Source organism: Crinia signifera, chromosome 8 (genome assembly GCF_055691185.1).
Source record: "Crinia signifera chromosome 8, ASM5569118v1, whole genome shotgun sequence".
NCBI lineage: Eukaryota > Metazoa > Chordata > Amphibia > Anura > Myobatrachidae > Crinia > Crinia signifera.
Genome location: NC_139224.1, coordinates 136107169 through 136129783, shown reverse-complemented (window position 1 = coordinate 136129783; position 22615 = coordinate 136107169). Strand labels below are relative to the sequence as shown.

The 22615-nt window shown below is 43.5% G+C and overlaps 1 protein-coding gene across 8 annotated transcripts in view; it reads left to right on the top strand.

Moving 5' to 3' along the window:
* Positions 1-21105, top strand: part of RASAL2 (RAS protein activator like 2) — a 265534-nt gene extending 244429 nt beyond the window's left edge. For 5 of the 8 annotated variants that reach the window (XM_083157243.1, XM_083157240.1, XM_083157247.1 and 2 more), the window contains 10 exons: positions 4056-4200; positions 4384-4528; positions 6628-6864; positions 7281-7482; positions 10072-10271; positions 11151-12012; positions 13723-13860; positions 15268-15470; positions 15555-15642; positions 20707-21105. In XM_083157243.1, coding sequence (XP_083013369.1) covers positions 4056-4200; positions 4384-4528; positions 6628-6864; positions 7281-7482; positions 10072-10271; positions 11151-12012; positions 13723-13860; positions 15268-15470; positions 15555-15642; positions 20707-20871 — 2385 coding nt within the window. In that variant the 3' untranslated portion in view covers positions 20872-21105. The remainder of the gene's footprint in view (positions 1-4055; positions 4201-4383; positions 4529-6627; positions 6865-7280; positions 7483-10071; positions 10272-11150; positions 12013-13722; positions 13861-15267; positions 15471-15554; positions 15643-20706) is intronic. The other 3 variants (XM_083157244.1, XM_083157241.1, XM_083157242.1) reach the window with 2 other exon arrangements.
* Positions 21106-22615: the final 1510 nt, after the last annotated feature.

Sequence of the window (22615 nt, the reverse complement as noted above, 5' to 3'; positions counted from 1 at the left end):
CGGCATTTGAAATTGTATTTGTAAGATAGTTGTCCGTTTAACATTCACTGTATTTCTAATTGCGGCTAAATGTTATTGTTTGTGTGCAAGACCAATCTCGTTCTGTAGCTGAAATTAATCTTCTGTTAAATTCCTGTCCTCTGCTTTATGATACAGATTACTTGCATTGACATACGCGGTAACACACAGTCCTTGGAAGTCTTTGCTGGGCTTGAATTACAGATTGTTGAGCTGGTGAAGAACATTCCTCTCTAGTAAATTCTTAATGTCTTTTTTTCACTGTAGTTTACATAAATATTGCTGCAACAAAAAAACATTGAATGGATGTAATTGCTCATAGAACCAGTGCATAAAAACCCAGTTGTTGTGCTGCTTCCCAAGATATAATTTTACCATAATTTTCAGCAATTCTGGGCTGAACACGCGCTTATGAAGAACTGCTCTGTGAGCGGTCTGCGCACATGGCTTTCATTACCAGCATTTGTTATATTGGAGACCCAGCCTATATTTAGGTACACGCAGGCAATGTGAATAGTGGCAAGATTAGAATTATGATGCTCGCCATGTGTTTTGTTTTTTTGTTGTTGTTGTTGTTCATTTATAGGGGGAATTCAATTGCACGTCCCTGTAGCTGCCACTAGATGACTCCAATCGCAACAATTCAATTGTTGATTCATTTGAGCACAGTTAGCCGCAGAGAGAAACATTTCAACTTGCAACACCAATGGTTGGGAAGATTAAATGTGTGAAAGTGACCCATTTGGACTCCTAAAGGACAATTTTTGCATTGTGCCAATTCGTTTAGTTGCATCTAGCCCCCAGCCCATTATATATGGAAGATTGGGACAATTAAATAGCCCCCACAGTGTTTTTACAGCTCAATGTGTGTTTCATCTTTATATTTAACTGTTTTGAACATGGCAGCCAGCATTTGCATAGCTTTCAGTTCCATGCCTTTACACCAGTAAGTACAGATTTTGTGTTGTGTGGCTGTACTCCATGTTACAGTTATAACATGAAGAGATGCTTAGTAACCCAGGGCAAATAATCAGCTGCATTTCCCTTATGGTTTTACTCAACTGATTAAGAGCAGAAGGCTATAAAGCGTGAATGACGGTATTGGTAGAAAGTGCAGGAGGGCATGTACACAATCCCAATACATTTTAAGGTTTTTGACTATTGATGGGGGAGGGGGCTGGTTGCTCCAAGGATCTGCCTTTTTCCAGGGATCCATCCTTTGTCTCAGTCTCTGCCTTGGCTTTTGCATCTCAATTGATCCATGTGGCCACACCTGGTTTTTGAACTGCACAGAAGTATTGTAGTTCTAGCAAACAGGCAGTGTCCAGCCCTTCACCTGAGTGTAAGCAGTTGTCCTACGGTGGGCGCTGTATGTAAGTCTGCGTATTGCGTAGATGTAATGCGTCCTCATATGTTTATACACGTACATGTTGTTCTGTCCTTATGAAATGTTGTAATTTGCGTACCTTACTAGCTGCTGTTTTTGTGATTGTCCTAGGACTTGTTCAGTGGTTTGGTTTGGGTGGGTCTGCGGGGAGGCAAGTCCAGGTTTACTTTTTTGAAAGTTTTGGGTGATAGAGTTTGGCGCTATATTACTGGATCTAGCTGCCATGCTCCTAACTGTACAAGCAAACCATACAGGCAGTATAATCCCAGCAGAGCAGGGGCACTCACTGGAATTGCATAGTGCTATAGGGTGTTTCATTACAGATTGAAGACTGAGATCCTTAACCAGGGGAATATAGAATATGAGCAACAGCTGTCATCTACACCAGCGGTTATAAGCCCTAATTCTCAGTACCGTCAACAGGTCATGTTTTCTGGGGTTTCATGCACAAGTGAGTTAATGTATTTGGTGGGTTCAGTAAATATCGCACCTTCTCCTTGGGCAGAAATCCAAAATGACCTGTAGGTGGTACAAGAAGATAGTGGTTGGGAGCCTCTGATTTAGACCATATGGACACTGTATATGTCTATGTACATACAGCTTTTGTTATTTCTGCTTTACCATTGATAAGATGCATTGCAGGGCTTACATTTCGTTTTTCTAGGGTTATGTGAAGTTGTCGTTTATATTTTATATACATTTGATCCAGGTCATCACACTGGAAGTGTGCTGCTGGACTGTAACTATACCCAGCAGCACCACCAGCCAGTCACCGACACTGAAGGGCAGCAGGTAAGACGCTGCTGTCCCTCCATGTTAACCATACAGATTCTATGTTGGAGGTTCTGTGACATATGTCAATCGCTACGTATTGTAGGCACCCACTTATTTACGGTTGCCTAGTGGATTGACTAATGGTATGGTAGCAGAGGTGAATTTTCCACAAGGCAACCAGGGCGCCGGCCTAGGGCCTAGCATGTCCCAAGGGGCCCCATAAAGATATCCTGGGTGTCTAAAACATTTCCACAGGAGCATTGCGTGACTGGCATCTCGCATGTACCTGCCAACACTCCCAAAATTTGATAGGATAAAAATGTTTGGACAAACTGGTTTTAGATTAAATGTGACACGGGCATTAAGCCTATTATGTACGCAATGCCGACGTTAACAAAGTTGAGCATTTATCGGTAAACTGTGCCAAGGTACTCTGTCGATGCCGCCTATAATCAGAAGCAAAAATATAGCGTTATGGATGGTTTGAGGGAGGAGGGCCCTAAACCTGAAACTTACCTAGGGTCCAATGAGGTCTAAATCCGCCTCTATGTGGTAGCATTAGCCATTTCTAGGTCCAGGATTTAACAACACAATGTTATACTTGTTCTGTTCTGCTATATGCAGCGTGCATCCAATGGAGTCACTAACCCATCTAGACCTGCAGAAGCCACAACTGGTTTAAGAATAACCTGTATCTTTATCTCCACAAATCTCTGCATATCATGCCAGACACTCTATTACTTTCACTTTTTGACTGTGATATACAAGATGTGGCCTGTTTTGGGATACCCAAAGGTGATAATCGCACTATCTTTTTGTTTTACAGAGCAAACTTACTTCTCCCAACATTCTTAAGAGTTATTACTGCTCAAAGATACGGCGTAATCTTAGTTATCCGATCTTACAGTGCACTAGCTTCTGATACATACCAACATGCGTCTAAATTCAAGTGGGTTAAGGGACCTCCTGTTGTCACAGGGGAGGAGAGGGGGCGGACAGAGGAGGAGCAAGCTCCGAACAAGGGTCCCAAATGGACCCTCGCAGGCTTGCTTCGCTCGCCACGCTTCGGGCATGGTTGTTCGCTCCACTCCGCTCGCCACCTGGTTACTAAAGGCAACCAGTGGTGGCGTGGATAGTGAAGGATCAAGCACCCCCGGCCTTGCTCCTCCCCCTGGGCGTGAAAGGTCCTTTAGCCCACTAGAATTTAGCAACTACCATGCCAGCATTGCAGTGACAGAAAATACATGTATGACTGATCTCACAGAATGAAGATGCTCTTAGTTGTTGGCATTTATTGGAAACGGCACAATTTTTATGTTAAATAGTAGCTTCCAACTTAGGGGCCGAATTCAGATCTGTTTGTAGCGGGACGAATTTGTCTCCGATGGTCGGGATTTGCGCATGCGCGGATATGCAGGCGTGTCAATGCCTACTTGGGGTGGAAGGCTGACCGTCACATGATGTCAGCACCCGCCCTGAATTCGGAGGACAGCGTTCAAATATAAAATAAGCCCTGGCTTGATTTTCATTACGAACAGAGGAAAAATCATTCAATGGCGAGCGACCAACGTTTTTTCCTTTGTGCGGCCGCATGCAAATGTGGGGATTTACTCGGTGGGGGGACGGGTGTTAGGTGGGGCAGCGTTTACCTGTTCGCTAAGCTACGAAAATACGCAACCTTGCGAACAGATCTAAACAAGGTCCTTAGCTCCTTGGCCAAGGTGAAAGGGAATCAGTTATTGACACCAAGAGCACAGTACCTCTGGTGGCTTTATTGTTACGTTCATGCTTCTGATTTCATTGTGCTTTATGCCACACGCTACATTTTGCATTGTTTTTTTTTATTAAATTTTTATTTGTTTTTTTGTTTTATCAGGACTTCCTAACCGATCTGGTGATGTCCGAGGTAGACCGATGTGGCGACCATGATGTCTTAATATTCAGGGAAAATACACTTGCCACCAAAGCCATTGAGGAATATCTGAAGTTGGTTGGGCAGAAATACCTCCACGACGCTCTAGGTGAGAGACAAGGGCAGAGGTTGTACAATAACCGTGTGAGATATTGCGACTGAACTTTCAGACGCTATTTGCAAAAAAAAAAAAACATTGTGAAGGTTGTTGCTATAGTTATATGGCTTTACCCTTGTGTTCTCCATCCACTTCTCACATTCGTTTGGAATATCTTCCTTTTTTTGTCCCCAGGAGAGTTTATCAAGGCCCTGTATGAGTCAGACGAGAACTGCGAGGTGGATCCCAGCAAATGTTCGTCGAGCGAGCTTGCTGAGCACCAGAGTAATTTAAAGATGTGCTGTGAGCTGGCTTTCTGTAAGATCATCAATTCCTACTGGTGAGAAACCCAATGACTCTTGTATGTGACAGAAAAACTGCAGAGGACACAGGAATTCCTTATTCTTTTAAGTGTAATTTTAAACCAATTTAAAATATAATATATAAATATATATATATATTAAATATAGTTTTGTTTTATTGCTTAAGAACACAAATTGATGTATATCAGACATTACTATGAAGGCTTAACCCTTTGAGTGCCAATGTTGCAGTGAGAGATCCTCAAAATTTCCGCTAAAAATGGCAGCGCCGCTCAGAGCAACCGTTCTTTTTTGGGGTGCAATATTTAAGTAAACTGCAATTGATTGACTTGACTGTATTTGTATTTATTTATACTAAAAAAAAACAGTCGCTGTGAGCAACGCTGGCAATTTTAGCGATATATATATGTGTGTGTGTGTGTTCCTCTTCCCTGCCTTGTGTGTTGCTCTCTGCTCTAGTGCTTGTAGCACAGGTCTGGTCTGCATATCCGTTCTGAAATACAGACCACACTGTGCTAGTGTGCATCTGTGTGGTTTTTTTTTTATTAAATAAATATACATGGATGCATTCCTTCCACACTGTCCACCACAAATTGGGCAACCGTTCCTATTGAGGGATAGTCCCCTCACATCGGCAAGATTGGGAGGTGTGAAAATTAATACAATAGATCATTATATCATGTCCATTTTTTTTAAAGGTTCCCTTCGTAAAAGTGTTTTTAACTATATACAGATGCGGCCTCCCTCAGCTTGGCCGCTAGCCACAGAAATTGCGAGTCGTTCGTGGGATAGTTGACCACGGATCCATTTGTATATTGGGAGTTGTAACATATGGACATGTAGCGTCACAAAAACTGCTGTAACATGGGTAATCCAACAATATGGAAAGAATGTGTGTTTTTTTTTTTGTTTGGCAGCACGCCAGCCCCAGTCACATTATCACTGTATAATGTTATGGTGGTGGCAATGTTTTTTATGACCAGCTTTAAATGTGCTCTTTGTTTTCCTCACAATGAGCCGATGTGTTTCCGACACACAGAACTCCTTGTGCTAACTTGTGCTGGTTTTCTTTCACAAACTGTAACTGTGAGCTCTGTGTAATCCAAAGAACAAATATAACCTATTGATAAGCGGCATTACATTTCTTCCGGTTAAAGTTATGGATATAATGTTGTACGCACAGGCCAGGAGAACACTAGACGTTATCCTTTAATAAATTACGGAGGGGGTGGGGGGGGGCTACCTATATGTTGCAGCCGTTTGAAAACACAACTGACCTCTGATTAATGGGGTCATTCAGTTCTATAAATAGAACAAGGATGCTACATTTAGCTTGACGTTTATCACGTTGACATGCACCAGGCCGGCATGAGGATGTCGACATGCCAATGACCATGCTGACCTTCATCATGTCTGCATGAGTCACATGATAAAATATCAACCTACATCCCTGGTTGCTCAGAGTTCTTTCACCTGGTTCAAGCATCAGCGACGTCTCCAGCATTGATGATGGACTGCATTACAGTAAGTATTTTGTCTATAATCCTCCCCCCTGGCGCTATCGTAACGCTCATCCCGCAACTTACATACTTACAACATTACATAATTTAAAAGCAAAAGATGTAGCTTGTTCTAAATTGGCTGTGCTAAGGAGTGGCCCCATACACTAGGGTGATTCACCTGCAAATTGGGCCCTTTTCAGGGGGATTCGGCGATAAATCCCATACGATTGCATGCAAATAGTTATGTAAGTGTGCACATCCATTTGCATGCATCCGAGGGGATTCATGTGCGTGGGGGGGGTTTATCCACTTGCTCAGCAGCGAATGACTGGTGCTTAGCCAATGGGAATTAGGCCCTTGGTGTACTTTGGGACGAAGCTTACAGGTCGCCAGCTGCCAGCAGGAATAGTGGGTAAGGAATAGAGGAGACAGGCCCTTACAAATCACGTTTCCATATTTGCTTGCTGATAGCCGTATTCTGTTATTTCTCTCTATATATTGGATTATAACATTATGCCAAACAGTGGTTGTTTTTGAATCCTGTCCTACTTTTTTTTTTCACAGTTATTAAATTGTGTTCTATTCCCCCTAACAGTCTCTCTGCTTTATTGTAGTGTTTTCCCAAGGGAGCTAAAAGAAGTGTTTGCATCTTGGAAGCAGCAATGTATTAACAGAGGGAAGCAGGATATCAGCGAGAGGCTGATCAGCGCCTCCCTCTTCCTCCGATTCCTCTGCCCATCAATCATGTCCCCGAGTCTCTTTGGCCTAATGCAGGAATATCCTGACGATCGCACGTCACGGACTCTGACGCTAATTGCAAAGGTCATCCAAAACCTTGCCAACTTTGCAAAGTGAGTGTGGGAAGTCACTTAAGACATTTAGATATATGCATATATTAGACATAACACATACATGTACATGCTTCTTTCTGATGCAGCTCAGGTTTCTGACATGGCCTGATACCTTGCATACTACCTCTCCCTTGTGGCACAGCCATATGATATGCAGGGAATTGGGGAGTAACTATCCATATTGCCTCTATCCTCTACATAGCAGTGTAGATAGGGGAAAAATGTACGTCGAGGGTAGGGGTTCTGGGTACTGTACGTCGAGGGTAGGGGTTCTGGGTACTGTACGTCGAGGGTAGGGGTTCTGGGTAGTCGGGAACCCCCCCTGTGTGTGCTACTGTGTATTATGTATGAGCACCTTCCTTAACAGTTTTAATATTTACGATTACATTTAATATATTCTTCCCAATCTAACACAGGTTCGGCAATAAGGAAGAATACATGGCTTTTATGAATGACTTTCTGGAGCACGAGTGGGGTGGGATGAAACGATTCCTTCAGGAGATCTCCAACCCGGATACCATTTCCAACACCCCAGGCTTTGAAGGTTACATTGACTTGGGCAGGGAGCTCTCTGTCCTGCACAGTCTCCTGTGGGAAGTGGTGTCTCAGCTAGATAAGGTAACGCGTCCTAAGGACTGGTGGCCTTTACTCTATGTAACCTGAGGACCATTACACTGTAGGCAAGGTATTCACAATCACAGCTGCTTCATTCTGCTGGTTACCAGGGGGGAAACATTACTGATCTAACATGGAACTGCTAACTAGCTACACAAATCAGCAACCATGGGTCATTGCAGATATAACTTATGTTCATTGTCTTCAGACCATTTATAATAGTAATAAAAAAAATTATAATCTTGATTATATAGTGCTCTTTCTCCAAAAGGACACAGGGTGCTTACCTTAATGTGCTCTTATTAACAACTTATCCCATCATGCTTTGCTAGAATAAATGTGTTTGTATCTGGCTGAGCACCATGGGAGATAGTCCTCCTGAAGGATAGAGCTTTGGCCATCATTGCCATTATTCTTAGGAAGCTAGTAAGTGATTTCTTTAAGGAATGCAGGGGCAGATTCGTGGCAGATTCGTGAAAGTTTGGAGAGAGATAAAGTATCACCTCTTAAATGCCACGTACACGTTAGAAAAATGACACAAGCTGGGTGGTTGGAACATCCTCTCTCTCTAAGCTTAGATAAATATGCCCTGCAGTTTGGCGCAGGCACACACTCTCTAATACTTCTCCAGTGATCCATGCCATTGAATGACTAAAGATGTTGACCATAACAACCAATCAGATTCTGCTCATGGTTTCAAGAATGTTTTACGTCTATGATTGGCAGAAGCTGATTGGTTGCTATGGGAAACTTCTCCCCTTGTCTCTTTAGAAGGGTAACTACATTAGCCGCTAAATAAGTAGGTCAGACTTTTATTATGAAGGAGAACCTACCAATAAATATGAAAACGTCTATATCCACGACATGGACACGACACATTAGATTCAGCAAGATAATCAACGTAAATGATATATTAGATGAAGTTCTATAACCTCTACCTCTGGAGCCATACCCAGTGCACACACCCAGCTCCCGCTTCCCATTCACTAAGCATTGCTGTCCTGCGGGTGCGACTACTACAATCTAGTGGGTCATAGTGTTGCGGCAATGCATGTGCCCTTGCGTACGCCTCGCGGCAATACTGTAACATGTCGGTAACCAGTGTCCTGGATGACAGAATGCCATACACAGAGTGCTGGATTGAGTTGAACCTAAGATCTTGCTGGGCACCCTTAGGGATCAGCTGAAACTGAGTTTCCAGCATCGGTGTCTAATAATACCCCCAGAAACCAAGGTCCCCGAGCTCTTCCTTAATTAACAGGAACATTTCATAAATAATGCAGCAGCTGTGAAAGGGACGTAGAGGACACTTAGCAGACTATGAAAATGTGGGATACGTCATTAGGTCGACACATGAAATAGATTGGCTAACGTCGACAGTCACAATGTTGACATGAGCTTTTTTTTTTTTTTACCTACATATGCTGACAGGTGGTATTTCATGGCTCCTACCATCCACTAGGGCTTGGGGGAGAAAAAAAGAATAGTGTGCCAAGCGCAGCTAGCCATGCGTAGGACACTTTAACGGTGTACATGTCGACCATGGCGACCTTTTGACTGTCAACATTCCCATTGTCGAACTAATGCTTGTGTCGACCTTCCAAACTTGTCGACCTTAGCCAAGTTGACCTATTTCTTGTGTCGACCTAACCCAGGGGCCACCTACAGTCCACTATCCCTGGGGCACATAGAGGTGCCGTAATTAGGACAGATTTCACGCTGGGTACCTCTGGCCTCCTCAGCCAATCACTGTGTGTAATACTAATTTCGACAACGCCTCACTCATTTGTAAGTATTAAAAACACTTTTTAAAACTTAATTAACATAAAAGCTGTGACTTTGTATAATTACTGAATTATGTTTCTTAGCGGTTGCAGGTGAGTATTAGAGTAACGGTGCTGGATATAGTGTGTCTTTCCACCGCTGAGTAGGATAATATCTTTGTGTTCTGTCTTCTGGTTTGCGATAATGTCGCTAGCTGTGTTGTGGTGTCATGAACCTCTGATATGTTAGTGGTTGATGTGTGCTCTTCTGATCAACTGGTTTCACCTACAGTCCTCCATGTTCTACATACATTGTTCAATGGCAGCGCCAACACCTGGCTGAGCCCTTAGAGAACCCGTCCTCTCCGTAACACGATTCACTTCTCTATGCTCCTTCCTTGTCTAGAACATCAGCATGCTCCTCCCTTACCTGGAGGTCCTTATTACTCACCACTGGATGCTGACACCAGACTTCCCCACCTACTTTCCCAGCATCTTTTTGTAGTACGTCCGCTTTGCATGTCTGTTTTGAGTTGGAATGGCAGTAGTTTTAGTTTTGTTAAGCATGTATTAATTATTTTCTTCCTGGTTTTGAGCCAACCTAATTTCTTCTATTTCCTTTTCTCCCTTGCCCTTTCCTACCCCGATGCCTGGCTGCACCCTGTCTCCTCCATCCGTCACATCGTGGTTGATAATACGGCTCTGCGCTCATACAAATGCGCTCACACATTCATATGAAAAAATAAATAAAAAACACCTGCCCTCCGAACCCCGTTCTTGGCCTTCCCCGTCACAATGGCGGATGTTACCACGCAATTTATCCAATCAGGGTGAAAATTCCTTCCTACAGGCCACCGTGGAAAAACTGGGACCGCTACCTCGCATCCTCGCTGACATCACCAAATCACTGACCAATCCCACTCCCATCCAGCAACAGCTCAGACGGTTCAGTGAACACAGCTCCACCCCTAATGTAAGTGGCAGCCTATCATCTGGACTCCAGAAGATCTTCGAGGACCCTTCTGACAGGTGAGCACATATAATTTGAATATATCTTCTTTTTCACGTTTTATTTTAATTGCTTAATTAACGGCTAGTTACACAGGAAGTAAAACCATTGACATGTAGGAAAAGAGGGATATGATATTTTGATCTTTGTCCTGTGTGTATTGTCCTTACTAATAGCTGTGCACTGAATAGCCTTCCCCGGCTGTTCTCTTCCAGTCCGGTGATCATTAGCCTAGTGTATTTCACCATTGCTTTTCTTTGACAGATGCTGCTAGTCCGGGTTAGGTTTTCTTCTTTCCTTTCACACATAGGGGGTTATTCGGACTTGAGCGCTGCTGTGCAAAATTGCAAAGCCCTGTGCAAGTCTGCGAATGGCTTGCAAACATTTCTCGAAAATGGGCGGTTACCACCCGCATATGGTGACTTCCTGTCAATCAAACTTCGGCCGGATTTCAAATTAAAAAAAAAAAAAATTTTATTTTTTTTTTTTTTTTTACGCTGTTTGGTGTCGCGCATATGTACTGCGATCCATACGCATTAATTTGCTAATTGATTGCTTTGCAAATTCGCACAACGACGATCAGCTCTGAATAACCCCCACAGTCATATTAGCGAAAGTGTATCCTGGGGTTTTTCTGTGTTTTCTGGATTCTGTTCAGCAAAATCTGCCCACCATGTTGATGAGTTATTCAGGACATATCATGATGTCCTTTCTAGTCTGTCCCATCTCCATCGCTGCAGTGGGAGTTATATGGGGGGAGCATTATTGTATACAGAATATTATTGGTCCCAATAGTTCAGTTGCTCATTGTTCTTATGAGCAGTAGTTACACAATGTATAAGATACTGTGATTTTTTAATGATTTCTAAATATGTTTTTTTTTTTTATTTCTTGCACAGTGAACTTCTGAAGCTGAAGTCTCCGATCATTGAAAACACAGACAACTACTTCAGGGGGAAGACCTTGCTGCTTGTACAGCAGGCGTCTATCCAAAGCATGTCTTACTCTGACAAAGATGAACGGGAGAATGTACTGCCCAATGGACGTAGCGTGTCTTTGATGGACCTGCAGGACTCTACCGTGAACCATAGTGAGCATTCCTCTGTCGTCCAGGAGCCACCCTTGCGATTAACGGGCAGCCAGTTGTCTGTTGCACATGTTGCTACCATCAAGCAGTTACGGGAAAACCAGAGCACACCACAAAGTGCTCCACAAGTTAGGAGACCCTTACACCCAGCCTTGAGTCAGCAGAGTAGCCTACAGCCTCTCTCTTTCCAAAACCCTGTGTACCACCTCAACAACCCACCACCCACCTTGCCCAAGGCATCTGTGGACTCTAGCCTTGAAAACCTGAGCACTGCCAGCTCTCGAAGCCAGAGTAACAGTGAGGAGTTCATCCTCAGTGGGCCCAGCAATAGCAGTATGGAAGACTTCACTAAAAGGAGTTCCCAAAGTGAAGACTTCAGTAGGAGGCACACCATGCCTGAGAGGCCCATTCCTATAGCACTGCCACGACAGAATAGCACGGGGCAAGCACAGATACGGAAGACTGACCAAGCGGCTCTTGGTGCCAGAGCGAAGGCTCCACAGTCCTTACCGCACAGCGCTTCTCTACGCAGCACGGGCAGCATGTCGGGCATCTCTGCCACTCTACTAGCTGAGCCTGTGCAGAATGGGAATCGTTCCAGACAGCAGTCAACATCTTCCCGCGAGAGTCCTGTACCTAAGCTACGAGCCATACACCGCCAGCAGACACAACAGGTGAGGGTGCCGATTGCAGAGCGCTTCGTATTAGCCGGTGCTCAGGCGGAATGCCGAGCCATCGTTCTCAGTGTGACACTAGTTTATTTAGGTCATATGTTCCAATCCAATTAATTTCAGTCGTTGTTTGGATACCTATAGTAGCAAAAATAAACACAAATAGTAATAAATGGCCAATAAATATGATGTGAAGAATTGCTTCCATCTCCGATGGAAAACGTCATGTAAAGTTGACAAATGCCATACAGATGTGTTCTCCTACACCGATCCTTCTTGCACTATATAGTAAAAGATCCCTGGCACGGTTCCCGTTATTTGCATTTCCCCTGAATGTTCCGACTTACTTTGCTTATAGTGTACTCGGTACTTGGGTTGTAAAGTCACAGGTTCAGTATAACAATGCATGCTGACATAGTGTACTAGCTACTTAGAATGATCAAGCCTTGGGAAACACTTGACATCCTCTCTCTAACCTCTGTCCCCCTCACATGTTGATCACAATGCCGGGATGGGACCATGTAAAGTTCGGGAAATCCCAACCACTGTGCTTCTTCAAACTCTTGTTAGAGGGAGATTTGCATGTAATATTATCTATAGCAGCGTCCTGTCTGCACTCCCCACACTTCTTATGTAAGAGCCCTGATCTCATTGAGTTTTTCCTTCGCACTGGTGATGGTTAAATGGTACGCAATGTATATTCTTAGTACAGTACTATGTTACTATGTTAACTTAGTACAGTACTATGTTAATACTGTAGGCAGGACATGGCTATAATGGGTGTGGTATAGGGTTCCGATAGTCGGGATCCCGACAGTCATTAGCCTGACGTCGGGATCCCGACTGGCCGGGCTCAGACAGTATGGTGAGCGCAACAAAGCCCCTTGCAGGCTCGCCACGCTGCGGGCACGCCACCTATTCTATTCTCCCTCTATGGGGGTCTTGGACCCCCACGAGGTAGAATAGCCGATGGCTGTCGGGAACCTATCTGTCGGTGTTTTAACAGTCGGGTAAATGACTGTGGGGACCCCACCCGGCACCGGGCTATGGGTGTGGTATAGGGTTAGGGACTGGTCTGCCACCTCTTTGCCTGTTTAGTTACATTTCCATTCTTTTCTGGAACTTGCCACATCAGTGTGACACATAGCTACATGTCCTCATCCCAATGCTGTTATATTGTGAGATCATTATCTGCTAATATTACTTAATGACTTCTGCAAATGCTAGCACCAAATTAGGTATAGCCCAATTACTAGAACATTGCTATACATTGATAGCTTTGTAAAGAACATACTGTAATGGCAAAATATATACATAGATTAATGCTGTCCATTTACAAACAACATTACAAGAGTTCGGTCATGTAGCGTGATGCTGTTGAGGCAATGTCGCCCTCTTGTGGCTTTCCACTGTACATGTTTGCTTGTTTCTTTCATTTCTGTTACCTCCATGGTATTGTTGAAGCTATAACTGAGAAGAGATGGATAACAATAACTGTAGTATTGGGTTCTTTGGCAGATTATATGGGTGGATCTGTTTTTTCTATACAACATATTACTGGTACACAGTATTATTGTTGTTGGAACAAATATAGATCACACAAGGATTTTCAGCGCTTTGTCTCCATTTAATGATCCAGCAGTGTGTAAGTACTGGCCAGAAACAAAATCAGTGTTTGCTTCTTTTACATCCATTGTTACTCCGGGTTTCCAGGTCCAATCGCCTGTGGACTCTGCAACTATGTCTCCTGTAGAAAGGACGGCCGCCTGGGTGTTAAATAATGGTCAGTATGAGGATGAGGAGGAGGAAACTGCGGACCAAAACAAGGATGAAGTGAAACCTGCTGAAAAGGTGAGAATGGGGCAATGAATTATGGCAGCAAGTGATACAGGGTCTAATTCAGCCTGGATTGCAAAGCACATTTTTTCCCTAATGGACAAAACCATTCTGCACTGCACGTGATGCAGATGGAACGTGCAGAGTTATTTTGTTTCTGTGCAGGGTAAATACTAGCTGCAATTTAAGTTGAACACACCACACCCAAATCGAAATCTCTCTGCACAAATCACATCTGCCCCACCTGCAGTACAGCATGGTTTTGTCTATAAGAGAAAAGTGCTTTGTGATCAGGTCTGAATTAGGCCGATAGCACGGGTACCTCTCATGCGGTTCGCCCGGCAGAATTTCCCTGCCACTCAGCAAAGATGTGGCCAAAAGTCGCACAGCACTGATAGCGCAGCTCACTGATCAGTTGCTCCTCCAGCTTTCCCCTCAACCCTGTCAGAGCTGTCCCCCGCCATAAGGAGGATGCTGGCCAGCCTTTCCACTTCAACCCACACCCACTGTAACACTGGAGGCAAGCCTTGCAGCCTTCCCCTTTCCTATCCAGTGCCCGCCAAGCAGGAACTGAGATGGTGGATGGGAGTGGGCAAGGGGGTACAATGGATACCTGCTTTTAAAAGTTTTGGTTCGCACAGATACAGCCACGCACAGAATATAGGCATGCTGCATAGTATTGTAATCTGCAAAGTCTTCTTGTGCGCTCTATTCGCATATCAGGGTGCATGGCTTATTGTGGCTAGATTAATCCCTTCAATGGTGGGTATTTTTTTAAAAACACCTTTCACTGTGTGGTTTTTAAATGGGGGTTTGTTCAGGGGGGGAGGATGCCTGTGGATTGGTGGGAGGGATCACCAGCATCGGTGCTGTTTCCCCGCCGCCTTGCGGCACCCAGGAATGGCTAGTAGAAGTCCGGGGGGCAGGCTTAAGACTGTAATGGATTTATGCTGATACCCGGGCGCCATGCAATCAGTGCTGGTGGTCCCCAGTGAATTAGCCCTAGAAATCTTCCGGGGGTGGTTAGCGCCAGCGGTGCAGCTGGCCCCATAAGATTTCTGGGCATACCACTTAAGTGGTTAATGAGGACGCATCTGTACTGGTAACATGCAACTCTTTGTAACACTATTATAAATGTTAGGAATGTTCTTGACACACAAATATTAAATAGACATTTCTTAATTCTTCACCAAATGAATAGTTTCTTTTTGGAAAGAGCATTTGTGTGCCCTTTTACGTTGTGTGTAATGGCCAAGACTGTTAGCACATTCACCTTTAGGAGTGGTACAAATCTGGATATTTGAATGTAGGGTAAATTGTATTGTTGGTGGATGTGTTGAATGGCCAGCCCCGGTGCAGTACTGCTCTACTTAGATAACCGGTATTAGCGGTCTGTAATGAGCCCTGTCCTTTGCTTCCCAGTATGAGCAAGAGATAGCCAAGCTGAAGGAGCGACTGAAGGTGTCCAGCCGTCGCCTGGAGGAGTATGAGAGACGGCTCCTGGTGCAGGAACAGCAGATGCAGAAGCTGTTAATGGAGTACAAGTCTCGGCTGGAAGACAGCGAGGAACGCTTGCGGCGGCAGCAGGAGGAGAAGGACAGCCAAATGAAAAGTGTCATCAGCAGGTGAGCTCCGGACAAAGACTTCCTCTTGCCCATATCAACTGCTACAAGTTCTCCGCTCACCTGTCTCTCATCATTCCCTTCCAGGCTAATAGCAGTAGAAGAGGAACTGAAAAAGGATCATGCGGAGATGCAGGCTGTCATCGATGCAAAGCAGAAAATCATTGATGCACAGGTACGTACACCACACACGCAGGCACCTTACTGCTCATATTCTAACCTGCATTTCCTAGAAAAGGATAAGAGAAAAGCCGGCAACTTGATTTGTGTCTGTCAATATCCCTTGTCATTTTCACCTAACGTAGATGAATGTTCAGTATAACTGTGGTCAAGCATTTCACTTCTGTTGGTTGTTTAGCTGAGAACAGAAACTCACCGCAGCCTCTTCGTGGTCTGAACCAATGTCAGCCTGATGGTCAATTAGCAGTTATGACATCACCGTGTGTTTCTTTCTTCACTGATGTCACCAGTTCCTAGTCCGTTGATTTTTTTTTTTTTTTTTTTTATAATAGTTTAGCCCATAATGGAGCCCTCCGCTGAGTTGATGAGTATAACCTAACATAAATGTGCGGAAGCTAGTGAAGATAATTTCAAGATCCAAATTGTGTTCGTTAAAAATGCATGTTGATAAATACCACTTTATATGGCATGAACGGGTCTGTAAACTTTTTGTGTTTTTTATTTGAATCCTTAAGAAATGTTCACGTATTTCTGAGTGCATTTTTTGCTCGGTTTTCTAGTTTTGTTTTTTATCTTATTTCTCGCTCTCCTGTAGCAACTTGTTGGGCGTTTTAATATCCATAAACTTCCATTGAATAACTCTCCATAACCATCAAAGCAAAATGTCATATTTTATAAGTAGCTAGAATATTTCTTTTGGAAATTCATTTATAAGTGCATTTGACGCGTTTCACCATGATTCCTCTTTTTGTATTGGCAATAACGCTTAGAACTTGTAGTGTTGCCATGCTTATATTTATTCATCTCATATCTTATTCACTGGCTTTTGTGGTTTACAAATGCATGTCAAACCCGTGGGTGATTCAAACATAACTAGTCCAAGGAGGTGGAATGCGTGTGAATACAATAAATTGCATTCCAAAGATTGTATCTCTAGTGGTTTCTGGTGTCACAACTGTTGACATGCATTTGACAGGTTTTGTGTACACTTCCTGTTAAGACCAGTGGGTATAAAGCCTTTGATTTGATAACAGATCAAGCTGTTGTACAGTATTGTAGTTAAGGGTGAAATTCAAAGGTCCAGGAAGAGGAAAAACTGGGTCTGAGAGAGCTTTTGTATCAGTATACAGAGATAATGTGGACGTGGCTGAGATATATTATCACAGCAGCTGTAGAGCCACGGGTCACTGAATCCCGCTCTGGAACCTTCACAACTTATTATTTTAACTCCTTTGTAAAGTTTTTTGTGTCTTTTTATTGCTGGATGTATTTTTATCTTGGTGACCATTTGTAAATAATAATCCCATTTACCTGTGCTCTGCTTCAGCCGTGACTCAGCCAGGGATATAATGTAGCCCTGTTGTCATCGGAGGACAGGGTTGCATCACTGTTATAGATGTCTGTGTCCCCTGTGAACTGCACATTATATAACCCAGGTCACATGGTCTGTCCCTTGTCATGAAATGGCATTGGCCGATCTGTGAGGATGCCGCCTCCTTCCTCACTAAGCAGAAATAACCGCTGATTTTCTCTCTCATATTAGTCTCATCACCACTGTGTTAAATTACAGGTCATTAATGGGACTGTAACGCAAACAGGCAAGTAAAGCAAGTGCACTTACCAGCTAAGCAGTGTCCCCAGACATGGCCTGTGCCTGCCCTCCTACACATTCCAGCTCCTCTTGGTCTTCTCAGAGATAAGGGGGTAAATATAACAGACTGCAGGCATCGGCGGGTTCCCGGCGACTCCGGCCATTGTTTTAAAGCAGCAGTCATTGCAAAACCACCCCGGTAAGTGCATGCTGCTTTAGAACATCGGCCATACTCGCTGGGAACCTACCGATGTTTGCAGTATGTTACGTTTGACCCTGAGGTGCCCATTCTCCAGAGACCTCAGCCCAATGTACGTAGGACTGAGGTGTGTTAGATGCAGCTGTCATTTGTTCCTCACCTTTCCTCGCTGTCCAGTTCTCCTTTGGAATACAATATAATTAGGGTATAGCTATGTTTTGTTATGTAGAGAGTCATACTGTCACAGGGCTGTAGACTATGACAGATATATGGGCAGAGCAGCCTGTGACTTCCTTAGGAATTCATAACTCCCAATGTCAGGAACACCTATTGAGTACTGAATGGATGGGGCAGTACATCATAAATATTGTAGTGCTGTGTGTAGGTGATAGGCCCAGTGTGCTGCCCCCTTGTGGCTTCTATAGTGTGCAATATTGTATCCTCTATGTTTTGCTTCTGGTGTTCAGATTATTATACTTTGGCTTTTTCTGGTGCTTTCTCGTTTGTTTAATGAGTTTATTATTGCATTTGATATAGCCTGATGGATACAGGGCTTTTGTTGGACATGTTTTCCTCGAGTCTTTATTATTCACCATTTACATATGACTATACATGTATACGGATTACTAAGGTTCATGTTCAAAGGAATTTACATTGGTCTTTATGGAAAACCCTGTAATGGGTAGAGCGCTGTGACATGGATATTGTGGCATAGTGACCACGTGTATTGTGGGATAGTGACCACGTGTATTGTGGGATAGTGACCACGTGTATTGTGGGATAGTGACCACATGTATTGTGGCATAGTGACCATGTGTATTGTGGGATAGTGACCATGTGTATTGTGGGATAGTGACCACGTGTATTGTGGGATAGTGACCACGTGTATTGTGGGATAGTGACCACGTGTATTGTGGGATAGTGACCACGTGTATTGTGGGATAATGACCACGTGTATTGTGTGATAATGACCACGTGTATTGTGGGATAATGACCACGTATATTGTGTGATAATGACCACAGCTATTGCAGCCTAATGACCACGTATATTGCAGTATAATGACCACATGTATTGTGTGATAATGGCCACGGCTATTGCAGCCTAATGACCACGTGTATTGTGGGATAGTGACCACGTGTATTGTGGGATAGTGACCACGGTTATTGCGGAATAATGACCATTTCTATCACCTGGGAGGGTCAGGCACATCTATGTGGCTGTTGGCTGATAGAAGGAAGAGGATTAGGCACAGGATATTATGTATATACGCCTAACGCTGGACTAAGCATTCACAGCAATTACTGTTCTGCCAAAGGTTAAAGACTATTCCAGTCATTATCTGTGTCCATGAAATAGTTCTGTCTTCCACCCTGTAATGTGAGTTAGTGCTATTAGCACACAATGTATTGGATACTGAAGAACATAAATCACGCTGATAGCCAGGTAAATCCACAGACCTCGCACAGGCCTCATAACGGGAAGAATAGATCATGTTTTCCATGATATAAAGGACGAGCGTGCTAACTGTTAATGGATTGCATTACTGCTGTAACATTCCACCAATATAAAGTGTTCATGTAAATAACTGTGTATTTGATGGGTTAGGCTTTCATGTGCTATTCTGTTTCCTGTTCACTGCATCGTATGTAACGTTGTTATAGTCTGTATACTGTAGATTATCTGTTATGCCTAAAGCTTTGTGTGCGACATAGTAACGGAGTGTGACATTGGGATAGGAATGGAAAGACTTGTGTACATCTGTACCTGTAGTGTCCTGTGTTCAGGTGTAAGGATGGCATGTCAGAGGCCGCAGGCTAGCCCCACATCTCCTCTGCCGCACCCTGTGAGCTGGAATGGGGTTTGGAGCAGTGCATTATAGGTCCTTTGTTTCTTTGTGCATCCCCCTCACCACCCTCCCATCACCCATGCTCAGAACAAGCGTTCCGTTCCAGCTTTTGGCTGCTTCACTCCTATGTTGCTGTGTCTCCTCTGCTGCCGGTGACCAGGCCATCCGTTACACTGTGTCCTGTTAGGCTCTCTGTCCTCCTCGTAGCCTCCTCAGAATGTGAATTGTCATATTCTCTTCTCTGCAAAATGAAACATTCTACTAACGTCATTATTATGCAGATCTGGCTACACCATCTCCTGGTGGGGAATACGCTTACAATATGTACACTGGCTGATACAAGACAACCTCATCAACAGCCTATTCAAACAATGATTGTTCCACTAGATTGGGGTTCACAACTGGCAATCCTAATGGAATATAATGGTTTTACAATACTAATTAGTAAGATAAATGATAATAAATGTTACTAGGAGTTGATGTAATAGATATCTGCTCCCAATAATAACAACATGTCTGAGGAACCGAGAGGGCACTGATTACATTGGCCCAGGCTTGCCTGCTGGCATAGAAGAGGCCCAGGCCAGCCATGTAGGAGATGGAATACACACCTTCTAGACACAAGCCACGCCTCCAATAGCACCCTGGCCCGTCACATGTCTCTGTGGCCTTGACTAAGCAGTTGTATTTATCAGAATGGGCCCTTCGAAGAACCCAAACTGTGTTCAACTCTGCTCATAGAGTCATTACAACACTAAAGGAAGAGATATAACTCAGTAAGCCATGTTGCCCACTTCATGTATGTATAGATAGTTTTGGACCCTCTGGAATACATTGTTCAAGGACAGATTGGGTGAATAATTGAATAATTTTACCTCTAAACATTACACAATAATCTCTCTATTGTGTATTCTATTAGGTGTTCAAAGCATAAAATGTTTATGCAACTTGTGTTCTATATTTTTAATTAGCATTGAGGACCGATAGCAAAGATTACCGGGGGAACATTTATATCCCGGTATAACGCAGTTACAGAGTCTGCGGCAGTATTATGTGCATAACCCGTTGGTTATTTATGGTTTAGAACTAACTCTGGAGAAATGGGAAGTATATACATTTTAAGTGCAGCCATTTGAGGAATAGTGAACGTAGGAAATAGCATATTTACAGCAAATGGTGACTTATGGATGTCCTTGTATAGAGGAGAAATGAGTCTAGGCCTTGTAAGGACCTACCTAGATCAATCTCCTTATAAAAGTCTACCAGCGTATTTCAGCATATTTATAAGATATATGGGTAACACTGTGTTTTGGTTCTTGACGAAGGTTCCATTTTGCATAGAAGAAATCAGTCGGGTCTGCCCAGAGCATATGTTCCGTGACAGATGGTAGAAATCTTACTGACCTCTTTACTCTATTGCAGGAGAAAAGGATCATCTCGCTGGATGCAGCCAACACGCGGCTGATGAGCGCGCTGACGCAAGTGAAGGAGCGCTATAGCTCGCAAGTCCGGAACGGCATCTCCCCCACCAATCCCACCAAGCTGTCCATTACAGAGAACGGAGAGTTCAAGAACAGCAGTTGCTAATCTCGAGACACGTACTCTGTGCCATCTCTCAGACCCCAATGCTGCTAAACCAAATGACTAGCGTGAATCTGTGGAAGAATGATACCCAACAGCGCCTTTGCGACTATGGCTGGACTCCCGCCATACCGCACTACTGTATATAGAAAGTGACTGCATTGTGTCCTGTACAGAAAGTCACATGTAACATACCAAATAGAAGTTGATAATATCTAGAATTTTTTTTATATATATATATATATATAAAAAAGGAAAAAATATGTATTTTTATTTGTGTTTATCTTTCCAGTGACCGGAGTGGCAAATATGAAATATAATGTTTTAGCTGAAGGAGCTGTATATATATATAGACATCACACCAATACACACAGAGAATGCACGGTTTTAAGAGCGGGAAACTGATGGCGTCTTTTCCCTCTGCTAGGCCTGTACCCCCGCTTCCTCCAACGTTGGGGGCATCGGCAAAAAGATTTTCCGAATATGTTGCAGGTGCCTTCAGCTGGCGGTAACGGAACACTAATGGCTGTAACCTGAGGTCACAAAAGGATGGTCAGGACATTTCTCATGCCCTTGGCACCGTTTCCCAGCAAAGTACATATTTTTAGGAAGCTTTTTGTTTTGTTTGTTCTTAAACTTAATGTTTTGGAGTTTACAGATCTGTATATATGTATATTTTGGTTGTAAAATGACTACAGTTCACGTATATGAGGACATTCTCAGCGTACACCATCACAGAGGGTGCAGGAAGGAGCTCACTGTTGGAACCGTCACATTGTTAGGACTTGCGTGCCCAACAAGCTAGATTTTTACCCCAAAGGGTATCAGTTGAAGACCTTTGACTGCAGGACAGACCTGATACTGCTACTGATGTATGTACTTTATAGAGCAAGCACTGAAGATCTCTATCTAATGTATGAGATAGGAGAACACCTTGAAATAATAGGTTTTTTTTTCTGGATTTTAAGCTTAAACTCCTACTGTCAGGGGCACCAATGTATGTGTCCTGCAATACTTTGCTAATCTCTGGCAGTTTTAGTTCTACGCTCAGCTATCACAGGTCAGAGACTGATGGCCAATATTGCAGATTCTGTGAGGTATATTGTAATATGTAAATCTGTGGACACCCTGGTTGTTACAGAATGTTCAATGTTTTGCACGCATTAATGGGGGGTATATAAATATAGCGATTCAAGACTAATGAAGTAGGCCAGCATTTGTGAATTTTGCAATGAATGTAAACCCGACATTGGCCAAACTATTAACGTAGGGCAACAACCTTTGACTGGAAATCCAGTTTTTGTCATTGTTGCTTCTGCGATGACTGCAATTAACAGGCGGCCATTTTGTGGGTGGAATCATTTTGCCTCATGCTTCAGTGATGTCTTTCGTTCCTAGTAAACTGATAGGCTGCTTTCTCACAGACATTGGTTCCGCCCACAAAATGGTTGCATCCATTGTGTGTTAAGTTATGGGTACACTTTAAGGACTTGCATTTATGTATAAGGGCCACATAGAGAATATACAGATGGGCAGCAACCGTAGACCACAAATGCTTCTGTTTGTGGGTCCAAATCTTCTGCTGCTTTTTAGCCACTATTAATACTTATTATAGTGTAAATGAATCTCCTTTTATTTGGTATTTGCTCTTAATAAATTTACAGTTGTGGGGGGGGGGGCTGGTTAGTTGTGAATGGGATAACATAGACTGTTGTTCGGGGTAAATGATCATAGAAACATGACTGACATT